Raw genomic sequence first — 25,105 nt, forward strand, 5'->3', positions numbered from 1 at the left:
ACTGATCTGGTACACACACAGACCAATATAGTGTGCATGCAAACCGACACAATATGAATGCAAACCAATCTAGTACACACACAATCCAATATATTATGGCCTGTTTGGCCCCCCATACTTATGTGCAATTACTTGTGTAAATAATTGAGTACTGCCATTGTTTTAATGGCTTTGTTTCATCCTAGTCTTTGTCCAGTTTTACTAAATTATGAACATCTGTAATGAGATAAAGGAAACATACTGCTGTTAAATAATTGCATGTCTAATATTGGCATAAAGAGTTCATTTATTGAACAGTGTTAGCTTTAATCATGTGAGTACCAGACTTAATTACCTTTTTACAATTACCTAATATAATTGTCAACAAATCTCACTGTATGGTTTTTAATTTAGTAATAGGAGAGAATTGGTCAGGGGTCTGAATACTATTGAAAGGCACTGTACACCGATCAGCCATAACATTATGGCAACTGACAGGTGAAGTGAATAACACTGATAATCTCATTATCATGGCACCTGTCAGTGGGTGGGATATATTAGGCAGCAAGTGAACATTTTGTCCTCAAAGTTGATGTGTTAGAAGCAGGAAAAATGGGCAAGCGTAAGGATCTGAGCGACTTTGACAAGGGCCAAATTGTGATGGCTAGACGACTGGATCAGAGCATCTCCAAAACTGCAGCTCTTGTGGGTTGTTCCTGGTCTGCAGTGGTCAGTACCTCATGAACCAGTGACGGGGTCATGGACGGCCAAGGCTCATTGATGCACATGGGTAGCGAAGGCTGGCCCGTGTGGTCCGATCCAACAGACGAGCTACTGTAGCTCAAATTGCTGAAAAAGTGAATGCTGGTTCTGATAGAAAGGTGTCAGAACACACAGTGCATCGCAGTTTGTTGCGTATGGGGCTGCGTAGACGCAGACCAGTCAGGGTGTCCATGCTGACCCCTGTCCACTGCCGGAAGCGCCTACAATGGGCACGTGAGCATCAGAACTGGACCATGGAGCAATGGAAGAAAGTGGCCTGGTCTGATGAATCACAAGTTCAAGGTGCTGGACAAACAAGTCCGATCCATGGAGGCCCCACCTCGCAACTTACAGGACTTAAAGGATCTGCTGCTAACGTCTTGGTGGCAGATACCACAGCACACCTTCAGAGGTCTAGTGGAGTCCATGCCACAACGGGAATGTGGAGAAAAACAAGCAGCAGGCATTATACATGCATACAGTTATTAAGGTTCAGTAGCATACTGTGTATTACAATATGAATGACTTCACGACATCCTTGCGTTTCAGAAAGCAAATTCTCTTACCCCTGGTAAAGAAGCATGGAGTCATAGTGAATTGAGTTACCAATGTAAATAATTGGATATATATTTTTTTTATTATTATTGTTTTTTTTTTTTTAGGAAAATACAAGTAATTGGTGTGAAAAGTGGATGAGATGGTTTACAAGGTAGACATTGGACTTAGAGTTTTGACTATGAAAAGCTTTAACAAACAGTAACAATGCAACAATGCACTTGTTTAGTACCTGAAAAGTAAAAAATTTTGTTGCTAAACCTTTGACCATTCCTGTAGGTGCCAGGCTACTAGTCTCCGTGCCGTTGTCAATGCTATAGTGGTCTCAGCACTATAGAGGAAGTTGCCGCCAATCACCTGGTTGGCCAACTGGACTGCTGAGCAGACAGGTACTGAAAACTTAGCTCTGTTGTTGTCAGTACTATGCTCAAGCAAAGGTGTGAAGCCCTGTATATGAGTGTATACAATGGAATATGATTAACATATGCTGACTTCCTCTGAACATCTGTAAGGTTACATCACACTTTACATACAGTCCCTTTACATAACCCCCAGAAATATAAAGAAAAAAGTAGACAAACCACTGCTTTGATCTTTGATGCCTCCCTCCTTTTTTATTGGTAGAATTACAGATTTTGTTTACCTTCCAGCCACCCCACCCCCCTCCCCTCCCACACACACTCCCGTCCCCCACCCCACTATACAACTGTACTATAGAACAGGACCCCCCTCCCACACACGGGCAATACGTGGCCCCACAGCACCTCCCCACACCGACAGCCTACTCCATGACACGGACAGCTTGTTCTGTTGTGCTAGTCATTAATGGCATTAGTGACAACACAGCACAGGTCAAAGAACTCCAACAATGTGGACAAGATGTAATTTCCAACTGATTGACAGCAACAGTGGAGAGAGAGAAAAAAAAAATGTAATCAAGACCATAAAACTAAACCAAAAATAAAACTAAACCAAAAATAAAAATCATGCTCTCCAAAACAAAATCAAATTGCCTGTCAATATATATATATATATATATATATATATATAGGGAGGGTACTGTATTGACCATAAGTACTGATTGGTTAAATAAAAAATAAAAAAAAGACATACAATGCAATACGTTTTCCAATACTCATAACTGTGATTTGGTCAAGGAAAACAACATTTGTTTTAAATTTATTTTTAAATCTCATCAAGATTTTCCAGAATTATTAAATTAATGCTAAAAATAACTCACTGGTATAATAATGACTGTTAATGCACTATCCACATGGTTGTATCAGGAAACCATTTAAGGTCTAATCTATTAATCGTATTTGCTTCATTTGTGCCAGAATAGTAGTTATAATAACTATAACAATAATATTATTCATCTACAGGTCGGCTAAGTAGGAAAGATAGCGGTAGCTCCCCCTTCTTGCCTCCCTTTTTCTTATGAAGGAGGGAGGAAGAGGGAGAGGGAAAGGATTGGGAAGAAAAAAACAAAAACAAGAACAATAATAACAATAATAATAATAATAATAAATCGCTACATGCACCCACCACCAGCGAAGAAGGTAAGAGCAGAAGCTAATATAATACATATTTCTTAAAAAAAGTTACTTAAGACATAAATGAATTAGTATTTGTACAGAAACAAAAAATGAGTGTGAGTGAAAGTGTGTGAGAGAGAGAGTTGGTAGAATCAAATCCGTCCAGCTTATGATTATTAAAAAAAAAAAAAAAAAACAGAATTCTGAGCTCCTTTGCTCTTATTAAGTGCGATTGGTAAGAATGGATTTGGGTTGGATTTGCATGATGGTGTTGGTTGGTTGGTTTCGTCAGCTTCCTTCTGTGTGCTAATTGCTGCAGCACTGGCTCCGACTCTGGGGGTTATTCTCCTGTAGGTCGACTCCCCTGGTCCTACCCGTCGGACCCGCTCCAGTTTGGGTCTCGTTCTTCGGCAGCTTCTTGGCTGCAGGGACAGAATGGGAAAAACAAATCAATACAGCACGAGCACAGAACAAAGGGTTGTTAATCTGTGTCTGTTTCGATGAGTCAACCATTTATTCATAACGCCTTTTAATTACAAAGTCCCTCCTTAAACTGCAATCAAGCGATACGCAGCAAGCGGCTGTGAACGTAACAAAGTAGTCCATCTGTGTGCAGTGGTGTAATTCTCTGAAAAAGTCAAAAGGCTCTTGCTTGAGTTTCCTTGGTAACAGGAAGTCTAATTGTTAGTTACAGTGTCCAATTGCAAGAAGGGAGCTGCTGGAACAGGAGCAGCCATGATGTAGATTGTGTGGAACACTAAGCATAAAAAGGGAGGTGAACAAAACACAGCAGCAGCTGCCATTGGAGTGTTGAGCAAAGATATTGGAAGTGTCTGGGGAATAATGTCATTGCAATGCACGGGCTCAGTATTTCAGATGGCGGGAGTTTATCACACCCTATTTCATGGACATGAGATCTTACCTATGGCCATAAAGATTTCATTGACGTTCATCGCAGTCTTGGCTGAGGTCTCCATGAACAGCAGGCTGTTGTCGTCTGCATAGGCTTGTGCTTCCTGGAAAGATAGAGGAGACGGGTAGCGAGAGACTCACTCAGCCGGCATAGGGACATTCAAGTTGGTGACATTCTAGCTGTTTTTTGTGCAAGAGTTTGAAAGCTAGTTCTCATGGCCTATTTTGGATTGTGTTTTCTGTGAAAGGTATAGACCAGGGGTGAGCGATTCCAGTCCTTGAGGGCCGGGGGTTTCTCATTTTCATTCCACTGATCTTACATATTTACTTGAAGTCACCATTAGGATATAAATTATATAATATCTCCATATCATGAAGTGAGAGGGAGAGACCAAAAACCCCTGAAAAAAAAAAAAAAAAAAATGTGGGATGAATTCCTCTCCTCTCCTCTCCTGCCAGGTGTGTCAGTTACTCTAATTTCTTTCCACCCAGTGTCAATGAATCAATACAAACTCTCAGAGCTGTTCGGCATTTCAAAGTCAAATCCCAGCATCAGTGCCTAGGACTCCTAGAGCAACAGAGTCCAAAAAGTCAGCAGAACAATCGCTGTGTGCAATATTTTAAAACACTAGAAATAAATACAACAAAATGCCTATGGCCGTATAACCTCTAGTATCACCCTTACTCATTCATGTTTGCCTATTTTGGAGATAGTTCTGCTAAATATACACAGGAGATGTGCTTACCTGAAAGTCCACAGCTCTCTTATTTGCCAGGTCAGCCTTGTTTCCCGCCAGGGCGATCACAATGTTAGGGCTAGCTTGTCGCTGCAGCTCCTTCACCCAGTTCTTAGCTCGTACAAAGGTGTCCTGTGGCACAAGAGGAAAATGCTTTGATACAAATGGCAAGGGCTATTGTATTGTACCCAATCATTTCCTGTCTGTGCCAAGTCAAACATGTAGAAAAGTCATTACCAATTGGAAGAATTAATACAAAGCCCTTACAATATATATACATACACTACATTTTAAAGAGCAAATTTAAAATAGCCCAGTAAACCTTTTCAAAAGCTCTTACATTATAACTACAGGTCACTGAAAATACAAGCTATCATTCATGACAACCATTCAGATTTAAGGTTAATAATAGTATTTATACATATTGAAAATGCAGTACAGTAATCACCCATATTATATTACTGATGCTGCTAGCTCCTGTGAGAGCAGTGCCCCAAAGTGCCCATTGTCACTCTCACTCAGAGTTCAGTGTTAAGTTCAATTTCAATTTGCAAATGAGCACACATTGTAGACCCAGTCTGAGCTGATGGGTGCAGGGGATCCACAACACTGCACAGCCAGAAATAACAATCACAACTAGCTGAATAGATAACCAATTACTAAAAAACATCAAAATCTAGAATAAAAACAAAACTAGACAGGGTGAAAGCAAGTGAAAAAGACAGGTCCCCTACAGGGAATAAAAATCAACAGTATGAAAAACTGGAGGGGGGGGGGGGGGGGGCTTGTTTCAGTTGAGGGGAAAACCAAAGCGTTACGGATCACTGAAAGTGAACTTGAGTTTCTGGCCCTCCAGATATAATTTTAACTACAACCCCCCCCACTGTGTGTATTATCCTGCTGACCTCACCTTTCCATAACCAGTTAAGATGATCCACTGTACTTTTACTCCATCACGGAATGAAACAAAAAAAGAAAAAAAAGATTGTTTCCTTTGACACTTAAAACATTTCCCCTCCTTTTCACAAATATATGCAACTGTAGAATTAGTTTTATTTTGGGCCTTCTTCCCTCTAAATACCTAAGATGTCAACAGAGCTTTATGTAGCCTGTACATTACACTTCTATGCCACATTCCCCCTCCAAAAAAAAAAAGGTTGATTGCTTTTGCAGAGAGCGAGAAAGACAGACAGAGCCGCATGGCAATACGTACTGTGTTAGTGATGTCATAGACCACAATGGCGGCCTGTGCCCCTCTGTAGTACATGGGTGCCAGGCTGTGATATCGCTCCTGGCCGGCCGTGTCCCAGATCTCAAACTTTACCGTCGTGTCGTCCAAACAGACAGTCTGTGTGAGGAAGGCAGCTGGCAGGGGAGGAAGCATAATAAATAAATTCTAAAAACATTCAGCACTGATCAAAAGAGCCACTGTTCTCGTTCTCTCTCGTGCTCTCTCGTTCTCTCTCTCTCTCTTCATCCTCCCTCACCTCCACCTATTCTGCTTTCCTAGTACAAACAGGGGGCAGAGTTTGGGTACATCCCTCTCCCTGCTCCCCTCCACTCCAATTACAAAACCAACTCTTCAGGATCTCTCCTTTCGATTTTCTCCCCTGGTCTGTCTGTAAAGGAAGGTCACTGTGTCAAGCTTTTGTGCTCTAATGCTAAACCGCATTAAATATCATAGCCATACATTCAATTTGTGGTAGCAGTATTGAATCTGGCTAGGGCTTCTAATCCTGTACCCCTGTAGAATCACAGAGCCCAGGGTGAATGTTCTGTAAAGGCCTGGGCTATTATTTTTAAACTAGCAGTTAGGTATCTCCCTTTTGGTTGCAGTTCTCGTATAGCTCCATCAAAGCCTTTATCATGGATTAAAGCCAGCGGTTAAAAACTTTCACTTCCCGTTAGAGGGGCGCACACACATTTACTTTAGGTCTGTGCTAGTACTCAGCAGGAAGTTCTGATAAAAATTGTGTGACTGTCTCTCTTACACTCAGACACCCACAGATCTGAGCCAAATAAAACAGCCAACCACAAATTAAGACCTGAACAGGGAGATAAAGCCCTGAAAGATACCCGCACACAAAAAGTGATTTGTTTTTCTTTCTTCTACAAGTCACTGCTTTACTTATCACATCGTTCCAGCCTTGGATATCACAGTGTCACCTTGACAAGAACTGGATACATTCAGATATAGAAAAATCGGCTTTTGTGGTCTGGAACAAATTTTGCACAGCATTGATGGAATATGTAAAATATCAAAGGGGGTTGTCAAAACAAAGATGAGTGTCATGGAAGGTGGTCTCGAGTAAGTTTAAAGGTTGGGTTCTGGTTGGGTGTGGAAGGAGAAGTATGTGCCCTGCAATCAAAGTCAAGTATAATTTCACACTGGGAACTTGGTAGCTGTGATCGGCAAATAGAGAAGTGAACGTAATGAGGATATTTGGAAAAAACTTGAAGCATATGCAGCTCAAACTAAGACAGTTAGAAACCAATCTAACTTCCTTAGCCTGACCTGCATGTGCTTTAAGATTTCTAATTTTTTCTCCAAATATCCTTGCTGAAGTTACATCATCCACATATGATTTTGGAACCTGTTAGGATTGACCATTTAAAATAACTAGTGAAATCATATGCCATTGTACAAAGACTGCTGCCATTCAGGATTTCTTAACCAGACAGTTAAACGTTGATAGGATTGCACCATCGCACTCAGAAGTCGGGAAGGGGTGGGGGGATGCTAATCCTATGAATCTCATAATTTTACATTTGGCCCTTCTGTGGCAGCAGTCACATGCTGTTGCTTGAAATCAAGCTCTGGCTCGGCCCTGCTTTTTCTGAAAAAGACTTTACTCAGTATGCTGCTCATATGAAAAAAGGAAAAAAAAAAAAAAAGGCACAGGGGAGACTGCTTTCCTCTTCCCTGGCTGGCAGTCGTGTCAAGGTTTCCTCTCACTCTCCCTGGCCCCGAGTAAACACCGATTGTCCGGATAGAGCTCTAAGACTACACTCTATCCAGCACTGCTGACTCAAGCAGGAAACTCCATTGTTGCACGTCTTCCTGACATTTGTCCTTAGGACGACATTGTCTTTTAGACACTATTGGAAGGATTACCGAGATTGCCTTTCACAGGAGGGAGTTAGAATCAGAGGTGATCAATGCTTACAAATTAAAGTTGCGAGAGTGTCGATCTGTTTATTGCTCAAATTCTCGGAAAAGAAACCAGGCAAAAGCAGGCATTTTCATATATATATATATACACTCACCTAAAGGATTATTAGGAACACCATACTAATACTGTGTTTGACCCCCTTTCGCCTTCAGAACTGCCTTAATTCTACGTGGCATTGATTCAACAAGGTGCTGAAAGCATTCTTTAGAAATGTTGGCCCATATTGATAGGATAGCATCTTGCAGTTGATGGAGATTTGTGGGATGCACATCCAGGGCACGAAGCTCCTGTTCCACCACATCCCAAAGATGCTCTATTGGGTTGAGATCTGGTGACTGCGGGGGCCAGTTTAGTACAGTGAACTCATTGTCATGTTCAAGAAACCAATTAGAAATGATTCGACCTTTGTGACATGGTGCAATATCCTGCTGGAAGTAGCCTTCAGAGGATGGGTACATGGTGGTCATAAAGGGATGGACATGGTCAGAAACAATGCTCAGGTAGGCTGTGGCATTTAAACGATGCCCAGTTGGCACTAAGGGGCCTAAAGTGTGCCAAGAAAACATCCCCCACACCATTACACCACCACCACCAGCCTGCACAGTGGTAACAAGGCATGATGGATCCATGTTCTCATTCTGTTTACGCCAAATTCTGACTCTACCATCTGAATGTCTCAACAGAAATCGAGACTCATCAGACCAGGCAACATTTTTCCAGTCTTCAACTGTCCAATTTTGGTGAGCTTGTGCAAATTGTAGCCTCTTTTTCCTATTTGTAGTGGAGATGAGTGGTACCCGGTGGGGTCTTCTGCTGTTGTAGCCCATCCGCCTCAAGGTTGTACGTGTTGTGGCTTCACAAATGCTTTGCTGCATACCTCGGTTGTAACGAGTGGTTATTTCAGTCAAAGTTGCTCTTCTATCAGCTTGAATCAGTCGGCCCATTCTCCTCTGACCTCTAGCATCAACAAGGCATTTTCGCCCACAGGACTGCCGCATACTGGATGTTTTTCCCTTTTCACACCATTCTTTGTAAACCCTAGAAATGGTTGTGCGTGAAAATCCCAGTAACTGAGCAGATTGTGAAATACTCAGACCGGCCCATCTGGCACCAACAACCATGCCACGCTCAAAATTGCTTAAATCACCTTTCTTTCCCATTCAGACATTCAGTTCGGAGTTCAGGAGATTGTCTTGACCAGGACCACACCCCTAAATGCATTGAAGCAACTGCCATGTGATTGGTTGGTTAGATAATTGCATTAATGAGAAATTGAACAGGTGTTCCTAATAATCCTTTAGGTGAGTGTATATATATATATATATATATATATATATAATTTTCCATTTATTACTGGGATATCCTGAACCCAAACACATCATGAAATTGTATAACATGAAAACGGTTAATAACATAGTAAAGCTATTAAGACCTGAGAGATCAGAACGGTTAAAATACTTAAAACACCATCACACTTTACAAGCTGTATTCACACAGAGAACATGAAAAACTCCCATTTTAATTTGAAATAATGCATTCAAAATGGGGCCAGATTTCAACCCGGTGCCACTTAAAATTAGTTGATCTGAAAAATGTGTCAATCCAGCGCATTAAATTAAAGGGGAGGTCCATAAGCTTTACAGCAAATGGAAAATCACTTACACTCGCATTTTAAAGCTTTTGAGCCTTTAATTACATAAAGACTACACTGCAAATTTACATTTGATCTTTTGGCCAGTAAAACGATACCTTACGATAAGAACAGTATAAACAAATGTTTATCAAAACCTTGAAACGGTCATTTTTATTTCAGTTTCATCGTTAAGGCAACACTGCATGTAGCAGTTTGTGTTCAAAACTTACAATTTCTTGTAAGCCTTATGCTATTGGCCGATCCACTAATATTTCTGCCTAATTTTACAGGACACCAGGAAGTTGTGTGCACTGGGAATGACAAGGTCCTACAGCAGGGCGCACTCACCCCCGATGGTGCTCTCTTGGTACTCGTGAAACTGGCCCTTAACGAAGCGCAGCACCAGACTGGACTTGCCCACGGCCGACTCCCCCAGCAGCACTAGCTTGAACTGACAAATCTTGTTCCCTGCTGCTGGTCCATTAGATCGCGCCGGTCCTCCCCGACCCGCCATGGCCAAGGTGCAGAGCAGAGACTACCCTGGGTGAGGTTGCTGGACTGGGCTTGGCTGGGCTGAGCTGGGCTGGGCTCGGCTGATCTGGGCGGAGTAAACTAGTCTGGCCTCGGGGGGCAGGGCACTCCTGTAAAGCTGAACAGATAAGAAACCCAATTAGTTACATTTTTATCCTGGCTATCAAACAATGCACGTCTTTAAGTATTTTTCTTTTTTGGTTATGTTGACATGCTAGACATGCCAAGAAATAATAATAATAATAATAATAATAATAATAATAATTAAGGAATGACAATGGAGGTAGCATCAGGACTTATATAAGGTAATTACAATTCTAAACAGTTTTGAATATAGTTTCTGAATACAAAAATCAACCAAAAAATAATGTGTCAAGACACTAATGTCCAAAGCAGGATTTGTTAAATTGCTACAGTATTAACCACCTCTACAGTTGTAATCCAGCAGTACCACCTAAAGCAACCTTGACTGTCGTGACCTTTTAGGAGTATGTAAACTCGGCAGTAACTTGGCAGTAACTTTTCCAGCAAAATTAATTAAAACAAGCACTTCTCATTGTATCAGAAGAGGAAGCAACAAGAGGAAGGATAGCCCCGGTCTTGCTGAGCAACAATCATTGAGCGGCTGTAGCAGGAACGGTGTTTTGAGGACTTAAGCTCATGACTACGGTGAAAAACACTTTCAAATGTCAGCTTTCATTTTAACAGAGCTGATGTTCTCAAGACTGGGGTCTGTCTAAAATATGTCTTACAGCAGTTGCAGGAAGGCCAAGTATGGGCCAAACAACAACAGAAACAGTGGGAAAAGGGGTTTCCTAAAGCAGCTGCAAGAGACTTCATATAGACAGCAGCATGGAGTTCTGAGTGCCTGTGGGAAGAGGAGCACACATCTTGGGAAAAAATGGCCGTTCACTCCTACCTTACAAGTCTAAAACTCATCAGGCTGTGCACAACGAAAAATAATAATGTATTGCATCTATTTTAATTTTTAATAAGAATATTTTTTTTTAAGATCCCCAGGCCCTAGGTAGAAGAGGAAATGTGATATCAAGATGGAATTAGTTTAGTTATCCAAAGCAAAAAAAGAACAATGCAGTGTTCCTTTACTTTGCAATGCCAGGATTATCTTAGATTTACATCTTGAGAAAGCAACCGCTTCTAGGCGACCAAGAAAAGAAAAACATGACCCACTCATAGTGAATGTAGGGTAAAATGTAATTGTCATTAAGAAAGAACAACTTCACAACTGTAGACCATGCAATCAAAGACAGTGGTTCTCAACCCTGGTCCTGGGGCCTCCCCTACATCCAAGTCTTTGTTCCAGAAAGGTGCTCAGGTACTTCCAGAAATTCTGACCTGAACTCTCCAATTGTTACAGCTGAGAATTAAAAACTCCAATTAACCGATTCTAGTTGAATTAAGTTTCCAATTGTGAAATCTACAAGCTGGGACAAAAACCTGTGTAAACACAGGGGTATGACAAGAGGAGGGCTGAGGAGTAATGATGCAAGAGCTGAAAAGACACAGACAATGAAGTTTAAAACCGGCAGCTTGTGGATCTCCAGTAAGTTCTTTGTGACACAGGAAGAGAGGGCACAAATAAGACAGGAAGCTGAGGGGGCTGTGGGTTTTCATTACCACGGCTACTATTATGGTCACCCCACTGCTCACCCTCCCCAGTCTAATCATCACAGCTCGCCCACTGCACAAAGAAGGGACTGTACATAGTACTGACTCATGGAGCTATTCTTCAGCATTATGCGTCACACCGCTGTCTGCATGAATGTCCATTTCAGCCTGACCACCCCCCAAAATAGGTACTCCAGCTATTGTTTGCCGCTATACACCATGTAAATAACCACAGTGGCTTTTTCTAACTGTATTGAAAACAGGTGTGGACAAGAGTCGAAGGAGGAGACATGGAGAAACTGCACACAGGTAACTGCTTCTACTAAGCTCTTCTTCAGTGCTTAAGCCATAAAGTGACAATGGTGACACTCAAACCTGTTTAACTTTGATGTTGCTTGACAAATGTTTGCAATTTCACAAATGACCGAGAGAAATAGTAGTGGGGAAATACACAAGTCGATTGAAATTATTAAGATGGAAAACTTTTAGTACTTATAAAAGTGTATGAATTCAGTGAATTGCCTTTTTGCAAAGTGGTTGGAGTCAGACACTTAAGTTCCTCAGAGATGAGACAAAAAAAAAAGTTCTTTCAGAGTCAAATAATTAATGAGAAGTGTGCCTCAGGCTTTTCTTCTCTGCACTGTGCGCGCTGCATGTGCAAATGAAGCTAGCATCTACTTATGTCAACCACAGTGCGTCAGACATCTGCTTCTTAAAGTGACACACACTGAATGCATTAGCAACTGCACTGCCAGACACTTCTGTTTCAGTATTTGGTCTGTAAAGGGGCAAAGATGTAGTCAACAGAGATACAATACTTGGGTCAGGCTCCAGTCATGTTTGTGACTATCAAATTTGGTAATTGTCCACTGTCTTGTACATTAAAAACCTGACAGGAGAAATGCACTTGAGAAGATAACATAACACAGATGATATGAAGGGGCCTTGAGGGGTAATACAACTGGTAAGGTCAGGGTGAGCACTATTTCATTTCAATCCTGGTATTGAGTTTTACAATACTTTTTATAATACTGTAATAAAACAAAGAATACAGAAGAAAATACAAGGAACTTTAAAATATACAACATGTGCCAAAAAATAAAGTGTACCTTTTCGTCTAAAGTTTCTCTCTCAAACAGCGATGGTTCAAATCTGACAAATCTGGGTGTTATCATAGACTGAGACTGGGAGTGTTGGAAAGTCTCAAGTTGAGTTGGCTTCCTGTGTAATACTGACCCTGTAATCTTAGCGCAGGGGGGCCTGTGAGCTTGGTGGTGTTATCAGTGAGAGCTGCATGAGTCCTCCCTACACTGCTCTGTAATTTGTGCTGTGGACTCACAGTGGGGGGTAAGAGAAGCAGATGGCCTGCCAGTGCATATTTTGAAGGACGCGTGCATGCAGGTCTACATCTTCCCTGTGTTAGAGCGATGGCCGAGTTGGATAATGATTAACGATTCAAACTTTGGCAGGCTGACAGCACCCACTGTCCACTCAGTCACCCTCAAACAACAGTGGCCATGCAAGAGAGGGAGGGATTAAAGGTTTAAACACAGTATGGTAAGTTTTTGAAGATTAAGAGAACAACATAGCAATATCAACACATAGGAAAATATTGAAAACAGAAACCAGGCGATTATTCACTTTCGTCCATTCCAGGGTGTTTTGTTTTTATGAGTATCTGTCTGACTAATTTATTGTGACTAAAACTGATCTGCATTTGAGTGTGTAACGATATTTTCCTAGCAAACAGAGCTGCACCCGACAATCCAGAGAAGTCCCATATAAACAAACTTCAAAGGCTTAGCAGGCATTGAATGGATTCCTATTAGAAAACCATCAGTATCAATTTAAATATCGTCACTTATAGGATCCCCAAAATGTTGCATACCGTAAGTCAATTTTAAAACATTTATAAACTTAAACATAGTCCAGTCATTTTGGAGGCTATCAACACTCACCAAATCGGTCATAGAGCACAACCTTGTGACCTCGATGGCAGATGCAAACCAACCAAATTATACGGCCCATTAGGAAAATATTTACTTTAAATTACTATTTGAAGCTGATGGAAATTGGAAAAACAATCTTCTAAATGTAAACCATTATTGGCATTTCAGACTATGTTTAGGTGTAGATGAACATTCTAGGACTGTTCCTTCATTATTGGCATACAGTGAAGAGACCTCTGCCAAAAATACAAATACCAAAGGTGTGCTCAGGGTTGGCCACTGAAAGTTTACAACACAGGACTTTCAAAGTTTACAGTGCGTTACAGATAAGCAGCAGTATTGTATTCATAATAACCCCTCTGCTGCAAAACAGCTAGGTTAAAGGGACTAACCAAGTTAAAGGGACTAACCAATTCAGAAAATAAATCTTGAAAGCACTGAACCACCACTGGGACTTTAACCCTTTTCCTACAGCTCATGTATTTGTTTTGTTAATTTATTATTTAGGCCTACATCATAAATCCCCTCCATTACTGTTTTGATTAAGTTGTTTTGCATGATAACCCCCCCCCAACAAAAACAAACATTAAGTCTACCAAAACATGGAGGGAAAAGTATTAATGAAGATCCTTTTCTCTTTCGGCTTTCACAACTTGCAAAATACTTGACAGGAAAGTGTTGCTGGGCAGTTGGGCAGAAAAAGGCTGTGCAAACAAAGTAGTCCCTTTCCAACTCAAAGTGACCTACATGGCAGTTTTAGAAAGCAAGGCCTACACACAGAGGACAATATAGAAGCCCATGCAGTGACTTTTGACCGAGAGCAGAGGAAAGTTTATGCTACAGAATGTGTATTTTTATGTGGAATGACTACTTTGCATAGTTTTGGTTCCTGAAAAGACAACTTGTTCCCTTGAATAGCCACAAATCTGTCAGTAATACATTCCTCACAATCGAGGTAAACCTAGTAAACATTTTTTTATTTCCTAATAACAAAACTGCTACACAAACACTGTCAGTATATGTTTAGAGAGGGACAATTAGTGACACTAACTGACGGGACAATCACTAGGGGCACTGCCTAAACAGATCTTCCAGTTTAAAGTGTCACTCCATTTCTACCCTAGTAAAAACCAAATATGGGGCAAGTTACAATTGTGGAAGCTGCCATTCAAATAACAGTTCAAATGCAATCCAATTATGCCTCCGTCATATGCAAGATTCAATAAACCTATGGTCCTCTACAGGCTAATTTTGACTTACTGCAAATTTAAATATACAAAAAGCCTGTTTATATTGCTTTGGATATTAGGCCACTGTAATTCCACAGTATAATTGTAATGAAACAAATGTCACTAATTGTTATTCAGATATATATATATATATATATATATATATATATATATATATATATATATATATATATATATATAAAAAAAAAACACAGTCATTGTAATTGTATTTATACTGGGCCCCAGGCCTGCTAAACACCTTGAAAATATTGAAATTATCACTAAGTGCTGCACTAAATCAGCTCGCCTTACTGCTATGACCCTTGTGCTAACAAAGGACATTTATTTCTTAGCAGATGTTCTTACCCAAGGCGACTCACCAAATAAGGCCTACACATTTCACAAAAAATATTAGAGAAGTACAAATAAATAAATACAATGCATGTTCGAACTTAAGCAAAAGTAACTGAAAAAATAGCCCAAGCCTCTGTTAAGGGGTAGTTTAAGTAAAAGCAGAAATTGAATTACATGATATCTGCTACATGCAGCTGGGTCAGAGCAGGCAACATTAACAACGTAAGAGTAGCAGTGTAAAATGCCAGAGTAAGTGCAGAAGGGAGCAACAGCAGGGAGCATCAATGTGGGGAGTAGATAAGTCCAAGTTGGAAAGCACATTCAACTTACAGTTTCATATTGTCCAAAGGAAGGGGGGTGCCGAGGTATTCCCAGGGTGAACACATGCATCTTGAGCAGACAGCAAACACACAAGTGCCGGAGACGTGCCTGTCAAAATGCCAGCTCATCTTTTTAAAGCCCTTATCTAATGTAAGGAGTTCAGTAGTGTAGTAGTGTCAGCCCCTGTACTGGTGAAGTGGTGACTTAGCAGGGGTCAGATGGTGACCTCTTCCATTAGAGCGACAGGGAAAGACCAGAGTTTGCGAGTTCCCCCCCCAAGGCCCATGGTTGAAAGATCTAGAAAACAGAAGATCTCTGAATGGCCATGCTCTGACTTCCAGTCTGAGATGAACATCGGTATTTCATAAAAAAAAATGTATGGGGGCAACAGCCAAGAAAAAGCAGGGAACGCATCCCTCAGATCACCTTGCGCAGCAGTTTGTGTTCATCTTTAACATTTAGCCATCTATGTTAGGAGGGATGTGTTCGGGTTACTCCACGGGAAGGGAAAACTTAAAACCTTAAAATACAGAGTTGGAATAACAGGTCACTGGGACGCCTCGGGTAACAACGCCAGCAGTACTGCTCCTCAATATTTCAGCAGCGGGGAGCAGGGTGCATTGTGGGAGGCCAGTTGAAAACCATTCAAAAATTGGCATTGTAAAAGACAAAGACCAGAGCATTTTCAGAAGAATTGACTAGCGCCAGACACAGATATAGCACGGCAGGTCCAATGCTGCTGGGATGGTCTGGGCTCATATTTCCCAGTTCACTATTTTGCGCAAGCTCTGGCCTTAGCTAACAAGCAAGCCACACTACGGAGAGCCATCTACTGCCCCTGACATGGTGGTTGGGCAAGGCTGATTAACAGTCCCAAAATAGGAGAAGTAAAAAAAAAAAAAAAAGAAAAATGAACTGGAGAAAAAAGAAACACACTATCCAAGTCTTAGACAAATCTATCTACATCAGTGACATACTCATAGATTCAGCTGGTTTCACAGACCTCGATTAGCACTAGTCTTGCACTACTCTAACTAAAATAACATTGGGTAGTGCAAGACTAGTTCTAATCTGGGTCTGTGAATTCAGTCCATAAAGCCTAACCAAACCAATCTATGCACTCTGTGGAAGATAAGCGCTTGTGTGCGTTTAATTTTAAGTCCACCCATTACTCTCCATTATTTCAGGCTAACTCTGGTGGCAGGCAAGCGAGTAAAATAGTCCAATATTTCAAACAAAGGTAATAAAAACATGTATTCTTCATCCCATGAGAGAAGTCACGTATCACTTAGCCTCCCTTGCTGGAATCTCTTGCAGGATTTGCAGATGGTGTTAACAGCTCAACCCCTGCACAATGTGCTCTAGATTGTGGGCATTACAGTGTTAGTGAAGGAAAGGACATGAAATATTATTAACACAATGTTGCACTTGCCCTTGGTATGAATTCAGCATCAATGTGAGGGGAGACAGAGGTTGACAACAGCATCCATACTTCCAGTAAAAGACACATCAGTGGACAAGATCAGCATTCAAAATCCACAAGGAATGCTTAACAGGCCTGCCAACCCTAAGGGCTGGAATGCTCCCACTTTCGGTGCGAGTCGGTTTTTGCAGCAATTGTGGCGGTTGGTCGTCTCATACCCTGAACAAATGCCCGCTTTTATTCAGGTTGCCTCCAATGGCATTAACCACTGAAGCTGGCCCTTAACATCACACAGCCTGGGAGCTGACCCAACACACAAAGAACAGCTACTCACATACAAGAACACAGCCAGCCTCACAGGCTATTAAAACAGTAAAAAAAAAATTACAATCACAGGTCCAGCACACTTTTCCAATGGGTACAGCAGACACAGAGACAGCCATGCACATTAAGATGTCACCTTCTTTGTTTAGCTGCAGGCCGACACACGCTATATAAAGCAGCACTGATAGCGTTGCAAAACAGGAGTCTGCAGTTCTTCTTTGGGCTGGTTAATAAAGAGTCTGTGAAAGAGCTGTGCAAAATCCCCAGCAGACAAAAGGCAGTAGATGCAGAATAACAGACAAAAAGGTAGAAGGGGAATTCCTATGAGACAGCTACCGCAAATATTTGAAGCTTACCTGCAGGAAAATATCAGAAGTAAATTCACAAGAATGGCACACCCCGGAAAAAAAAACAACACAGTGCATTCAGTGACTCCATCAAAAGTTGGATAAAAAGACAAGTGTACACAGAACCCTAAATAAAGCATATAGTCTAAGGAACCATACAGAAATGCATCATCCTCTGCCACTATTTAACTCCTGTTGCACCTCAATAAAAAAATAAAATAAAGCACATTACACCTTAGAGTGCACACCGAGGGGGTGGCCACAGTCCTTACAGAGAGGGTACAATGAGTAGAGAGAGAGGTGGGCTAGACCAAACCAAAACTTTGACCTACCCGCAAATAGCCACAACTATGTACCCTTCGGTATTTATAAAGCAAAATTGAGAAAATGACAGCTCTGTAATTCACGGGTGGGTCCAAGTTGTGATTTGGTCTAGCTACTTCATATTCAAAGCTTATTTTAGTCACTTACAGCGATCAAAAAACAAGTTCACAGATATGGTTTTAAAACGCTGTTCGACTTGCTAAGGATCTGGCCTGAGGAGGTATTTGAGTGGTGACGAAGCAGGATTTAAACAAAGGGCAGGTTTACAGGGCCGATTAATCTAAAGACGGGTCTAAAGCTCAGATTCCAGGCTCCTCCTTTGTCACATTAGTAATGTTTGACAGTACCTATACAAAAAGTAAAAGATAGGTGGTTACCACAGCACCAAGCAGACACATTGTGCACAGGCCTTCCAGAGTGATTCATGCAGCCAAGGAGAAACGGTAATGAAACAGAAGTAAAGAGCCCAGTGAGAACGAGGTAACCCCTTAGCCAGGCTTCACTTTGCTTCTGTTTGCCTGTAGTTCACAATCCGTGGCAAGTTCCTATAAGCAGGAGCTAATTTCTGCACAGTCTCCTGCTCTCCAGGGCTGATAAAGACAGTAACAGGGCAGAGCAGCTGAATGCAGACCACAGTCATGAGAAGCATGTTTCCTATGCGACCACTTTGAAATCAGTGGCCTTCCACACTGTACAACACCAAGCACACAACCAGAGCAGACTAACACCACAGTGCAGGGACCTGAAGCTGATACTCATATTGATGGCCAGTATTTAAATCATGGGCTAATTAGTGTTGTTCTTTTATTTTTATTATGTTTCCTTACACAAGATGGTTTGGGGAATTCTGATTAGAGCTGGCAATTTCACCAGCTGAGGCACAAAGGTATGCACTTGCTTCTCTTGCTCTGTTATTAAAGAGTTGAGAAGAGTACTTGGGCTAAATTCCTTGTCATCATTCTGGAATGTCACTGTGTAGTGTATAATCTTTAATAAAATATAATATGCACATCCTCTAAAATCCCCAACCCACACATACACATGTAAAGCACTGAAGCATATTAAACTGATGCCAAATGTTAAGACACTAGTCTTCTCTGTGGTAGCAGTACACTGCTTTTCATGCTTAGAATTCAGCCGTATAGCATTCTGTAACGTGTACACTAACATGGGTGTTTTTTGGGGCCATTTTATCTCTAGAACCTCAGAAGCCTGGCACTTGTATCATCTTTTGCCACAAGTTTAATGAAAAATGTAAAGCAAATCAATGCTGAAAACAAGGACTGGATATTAATAATTTGTGACCTGACCTCCTAAACAATGACCCCTTCTAAAGCCAGTCCACACATCACCAACCCAGAGACAGGCTTGTAAGTCAGAGCAGCACCAACACATAGGTAATAGTCATCTGGGGCTCTGCACAAATGCCTGGGTTGACTGCATCAAACAGAAAAACACAGAAATCCACTAAACCCAGGCCAAGATTCTCCAGGCTTCTCTGCTAGCCAAAGAACTGGTGGTGCAGGAATGTTGAAACTTCATTACCGATTGCTTCCTAATTGCTTGCACTGTGTGGCCAGCATGGTTGTCGTTGGACTGCGTGGGAAATGCAGTGGTACCAATTTGGCTGCCATGGCTCTGCGATGCCCCCAATTCGCCAGGCCTGAAAGCTTCTTAATCTCCTAGCACAGAGTTCAACCAAGAGAAATCGAGGGCTGGTGACATGCTGACATTAAAACAGCAAGTTGCTCCTTACAAAAATCTGGCAAAGCAAAGGGGTCAGACTGATGAAGAGAAAGACCTGCTGCTTAGCTTAAAATAGCTCACAAGACTGGCTCTTAAGACCTCCGTCCTTACCCCTGTAAATGAAGAAAGGATCGGACACACTCCATTTGCCAGCTAGTTGCCAATAGCTGGTGACAGTTATCAGCGCTGAACCCAAACAAGAGGAGAGGGGTGGTACAGCCACAGCTCTGAAACTGCCACGGAGCTGCACTGGGGAGATAAAGGCTCTACGCACTACCAGCAAAGAGGAACAGAGGTGCAAATAGTCACACTTAACGTGCACAGAACAGTAAGACACAGTCTGTTTACAGCCAGCATTCATTTAATAATAATACGAAAAAATACTTCATATTTCATAACATAAAAAGGGATGACAACTAATAGCTGGAACATGAAGAGTAAACAAACCAAAGCTTACAAGATTGTATCCAAGTCCCTTGCCAAAGCAGTACCAGTCTACTGGCTACTCAAATGCAGGCCGTCATTTCAACAGGGAAGAACTGAGTGTGAATTGATCTGATGGTTTGTATACTGGAAGCAGCATTCCTGGCTTTGAAATTACACTCCCACCTCATAGCAGCGTAAGACATCTGAGATTTTACCATCTGCATATCATTTAACTTTTCATGCTTGTGACTGAATCTGCACGAATAAGTCAAGTTTAAGTGAAAATATAGGCTGCCAGCTGCATCAGTACAAATGCAAGAGTATTTTGCTTGCAACAGTTGAAAAGGGTGCCGAATGCTGTGGGTATCCATTTGTGTTTCCTGACAGTTATTCAATGGGTGCCATATGGGCAATCATTATCAGTCTTCCAGAAATCCCTACACAGTCTGAACGGCTTTTAGAAAACATGGATTCCCACCATACTCATTTCAGTTAGTGAAACAAGAGTGTGGTTTGGTTTCCCCTGGCCTGTTCCATCAGAGATGGAACTGTTGATAGCACGAAGGAGGTATAGTTCTGTATTGAAATCAGTTCATCTGATTTTCAAGGGGTCTTGCTTAAAAGGCAAAAAAAATCTATATAAATTTCGATTTTAATTATAATGAAGGCAGTTTTGTCTTCTGACTGAAACCAAACATCATAAGAGACAGAAGGAGACTCGGTGCATTCACCACGGAAGCCAGACCCTCAGCTATTTATTGTTTTGGTATGGTGTTCGAGTCTGGTTACACCTATTTCTTCATGTCCAATTCAAATAACTTGTAACAACGTCAGCACTGCCTCTGCACTCCCAGTTGACTGCTTCATGTGACCTCAGACAGGCAGTGTTTAAAGTGGAGCTGCCAGCCAACTAACAATGTCAGAGGAGAGCATTCCAGTCTTCTAAAGCAATGAATGATGAGCTTTAACTCCCACTTTTAATCCTCTTGTGCAGCAGAGCGTGGACCAATAGCCCAGCATTCACACACACCTATCAGGATATCTCCATCCACAATTAAATATCTGACATTGTTTCTCTCTCTCTTCTTCCCTTTAAAATAATATACAAAATGTGCAATCCCCAGTACATTTTTCACCTTCTGCCCTAAATCTGGAATCCATATTAGACAAGTCAGACCCCCACTACAGCCCTAGGCTTCTTCTTTCAACTTTATACAGATGCTGGGGCAACGAAGAAGCTGGGCACAAACTCACAAAAGTAAATTATATGCACTATAAATAACAGGAAATGCAGTTTATTCTATGGATGCTAACCGAGCAAAGATTGATAAAAGTCCTTGAGAGAGATATTTGGATATTTAAAGATTTCCTCAGCTATTGTTTGTAATACTGGTTTTCCTTTCATGATTGGACAGCATCATGTCACCATATGTACCTATAGGTCATAGAGGGCTGCTGGGAGGGGAAGTAGTGATTACATTGATTTTGAATTCCCAACAAATGCGTCTTTAACATTTGGATACGATTCAACTATTCAAACTATTTTTTTTATACCTTAACAGGAACTCTCCAACTATGTGCGTTTCCCGTCGGATGACTTTCCCCAATTCCCTTACTCCTCCAGAGGGTTCACATCCACACAGGGTCTACAGGGTCAAGAATGTGGGGGTTTAAACACACACACACACACACACACACACACACACCAAGAATAGGCATACCTATGAAGAATTAAATAGGAATAAAAGCCAAGGATTTAAGAGTTCATAGGCTGAACTACGCCTCACCCCAAACAACACTCTCAGTCTGCAACAGTGCTGTGTAAAAAGGTCAGAGGAGTTGTGCCAAAGGAGATCAATATGGACCAGCAGTGGCTCTGTTCCTCACTCTGCAGGATTTTCAAGTCTCTCTAAAACCATCAATCACTGAATGTCTTGAACAGGAGGGACTTTTGACAACTCAGCAAAAAAACAGAAGACACCATAGCTCTCTCGGTCCAAGGTCAGCCAACCCTGGTACAGACTATCAACAAAGAATTCCAAATCCCTGTAACAAAAAACAATACCAAACTGAATGTCAAGAGACCATTTAGGAAGAAGGAAGAAGGAATAATGTGCTTGGCGCTATTGCTAACGTTCGATTTCCTGATCAGATTAGACCAGTAAACTCTAAGAGTCCACTGACTGGATTTTATTTATTTTTTGTTGCCCTTTCAGTAATTTCTCAGAGCAGGGCTAAACTTGGTAAAACATGAGTAAGGGACCTAAGAGGGAATTCAGAAACAAATCTGAGCTGAAAATCCTTCAAAAAATGTACAGCTAGGCCAAGAGGAAGTGTGTCTCGCTGTATCAAGACTGACTCAGTGGCCTGAGCAGTTCCCTTTGCTTCACAGCCAATCACCCAGCCAGCCAACCACTCAGTTTATTCAAATGCAGTGGTTTTGGCCTTTGACTCGCTTGCTGAACACTCACTTGAGTTATGTGGTCTCCCTAGGTGCGACAGCCAATGAGGAGCCGCCTGTCAGCCAGCATAATGTTAGACTCAGAACGGTTAAATAAATTATCCGTTTTCTAATCTGATTTCCACAAAAACAACAAGACAAGAATCACATGGCAGTTTGTGGAAAACTTGTGTGCTGTAGCTAAGAATATTTCCTTTTTGCATCTGGCCTCTGAAGACAGAAAACTTTGGATCTTTTAGTTTATTATTTCCAGCTGAAAATTCTGACTTCTTGATCAACTTAAAAATCAATCATACTGGATATTTTATTAATTGATGTTATACTTGATGCTATTACATATAGTTCTGACAAATTGTCAGATGCCCTTATCCAGGCTGACTTACAGGTTACATGAGCAATACAAAAGTGCAAGAATACAATGCCACCTTCTAATTAAGAATAATTCAAGTACTACTTAAAATAAGTGGAGGAGTAGTTCATATGGTTTACACATCATAGTTTATATACTACAAACAACATTTTAGAGACCCAGATATTATCCCATGCCATGCTTGTTGGACTCCACTATAGTACAAGAAATCCCTGGAAACAGTGTCACTTTAGCCTATTTAACAAGGCTGGCATTGCATAACATTAGAAAAATAAGTGGGAGCTTAAAATGTAAATGCAATATTAGTTAGAAAACCAAAAAGAAACAACAGCACTTTCTACCCAACAAAGATGGAGGAGAGTCTTAAACTAGTACTATACGTGTAACGTGAATTCGCACACCATGTTAATACTCAACTGCACACGTCCCTCGGGATTTGGAATTGGACCCAACCCCTGAAGAGGACTGTGAAGATGATTAACCAGAACAAAACTGAAAACTATGCACTGACTTTTGCGGAACCAGAAGCACTTGTGAAGTACAGTGTCCAGAATCAGCCTTATCAAGCATGTCCATCCCCTATCGCTGCCCTGCACACAAAGTGGCGAAATCGCACTACAGTAGTCAGTTCAGGACAACCCTTATCTTGCGACCATGCCAACCCTAAATCATGTGCCATTGCCGGCAGCCTGCAGCGCTCCGGTACACACCACTGCTCCAACACCGTAGAGATGCAGGGCAAGGACTGGCGGTCTCGTTTTTGTTTTAAAGCATACGGGTTACATTATCCAGCACAATTTGAACACACTTTTAGAAAGCTGATAAGACCTGGTATCCTGGGTTAAAGAAAAGCATACCCAGCTGTCTTCTGACAGCACACACGAGTGTTTCGTAACCCGTTGAATCATAAAAGAAAGTTCAGCAACTTGCTCATAGGATGGCAAGTTATTGATTACATCGTCCTCTGCTAGGATTCACCATCCTGGGTGAAAAACATGTCATTTCTCGTATTTCGTTTATTAACTTTGCAGGTGTGCGATAAAGAGCTGGTTAAATAAATGCGCAAGAGGTCCAAACTACCGTGCCGAGCCATAAACACATGCCAGCGTCATTATTTTAGATAGGTAAAGGAAAATGTCACAATCTTCATTTGTTACGCTTGAAGGAACTGATCCCCGATTTAAATGTGTACCAAATGCATTGAATTTACATGATACACAAAAGAACTACCGGCTTTACTGTGTGAACTACAGTGAAGTCTGAAACTATTTAACCTCCACCGCCATGCGTTATATACACATAATCCTAATACTAGGAAACTCTACACCGTCTTCAATGTAATTTGTGACCAGCAATACATAAGTATTGGTCTATCATGGCAAGGAAACAACCCAGCCCCAGAACTTCTCCAGCGCCTGATCGGCACAGCACTGAGGCGACAGTGTCATAAGACAAGCCCCTCGCAAGGCTGATCTAGGGGGACCTCGGTGTCACTGGACGAGGGCATTGCAAGACAGCCGTATATCAAAGAACAGTGACCAACTCGTTTTTAAAAGACTGGCCGTCCATTTTATTGCACACCGAGGTAGGAAGCCCTAATCGTGCGAGAAGACACCACACACGGCAAACAAATGTCCAAAGATCCAAAACAAGCAATTGAGTACCGGGCAACTCCTGTTGGTCAGAAAGGCGAACGACACCGTTAGATCAAGCTGGTACTCACGCTTTCTTAACAGCTCTCAATGGTGTGGTCCTGTCGCGTTTGCTGTGCTCTCTTGTCCCGATCTCGCCAATTTTAACCTTTTTTCGCCGTTTCACTTTCTCCGCTCTCTGCGATTCCTCATCACAGGCTCTGGCCTTCACTTCCGCCTTGTGGACCCCACTTCCGGGATCCTCCTACTTCCTGATGATGGGACTCGTTGACTGAAGGGGCGCATTGGCCAATGAGGATTGCGCGTTCAACGACTCGTTCCTAAAACGGGATTACATCATCGTATTCTGGAGACAAGGGGGTCCGCCGGGGTTTCTGGGACTTGTAGTTCTAAAAGGTGACCGATGGATGACCAAGAAATGTTTGGGTCTCTTTTTGCTCTATTGGAATGCAATGAAGTCTGGTTTCACATTCAACAGATACAAGCATACCTTGATCAGTTTTATAGTGTCTCTAAAAAGTTATTATTTGTCAAGTTTATTTTGAAAAAATGTTTGTTTCACATGGCGTATAATAATAATAATAATAATAATAATAATAATAATAATAATAATAATAATAATAACAACATGGCTAGGTAGATTGTTCCAGACCCCTTACAAGAGGTCATATCATTGATACATTGATATAATGTATTTATGTCGAGCCTATTAAATGTGTGAGATATATACATC

General features: G+C 41.5%; 1 protein-coding gene across 1 annotated transcript; it reads right to left on the reverse strand.

Moving 5' to 3' along the window:
* Window positions 1-1,883: 1,883 nt before the first annotated feature.
* rab5c (RAB5C, member RAS oncogene family) lies at window positions 1,884-24,606 on the reverse strand. The gene is made up of 6 exons (XM_066698419.1): window positions 24,444-24,606; window positions 9,635-9,935; window positions 5,694-5,845; window positions 4,490-4,612; window positions 3,754-3,847; window positions 1,884-3,253 (listed from the first exon to the last, which is right to left on the reverse strand). Exons 2-6 carry the CDS (start codon window positions 9,798-9,800, stop codon window positions 3,138-3,140), a joined length of 651 nt encoding a protein of 216 aa, XP_066554516.1. The 5' UTR covers window positions 9,801-9,935; window positions 24,444-24,606; the 3' UTR covers window positions 1,884-3,137.
* Window positions 24,607-25,105: the final 499 nt, after the last annotated feature.

Source organism: Amia ocellicauda, chromosome 3, assembly GCF_036373705.1.
Source record: "Amia ocellicauda isolate fAmiCal2 chromosome 3, fAmiCal2.hap1, whole genome shotgun sequence".
Classification (NCBI taxonomy): Eukaryota; Metazoa; Chordata; class Actinopteri; order Amiiformes; family Amiidae; genus Amia; species Amia ocellicauda.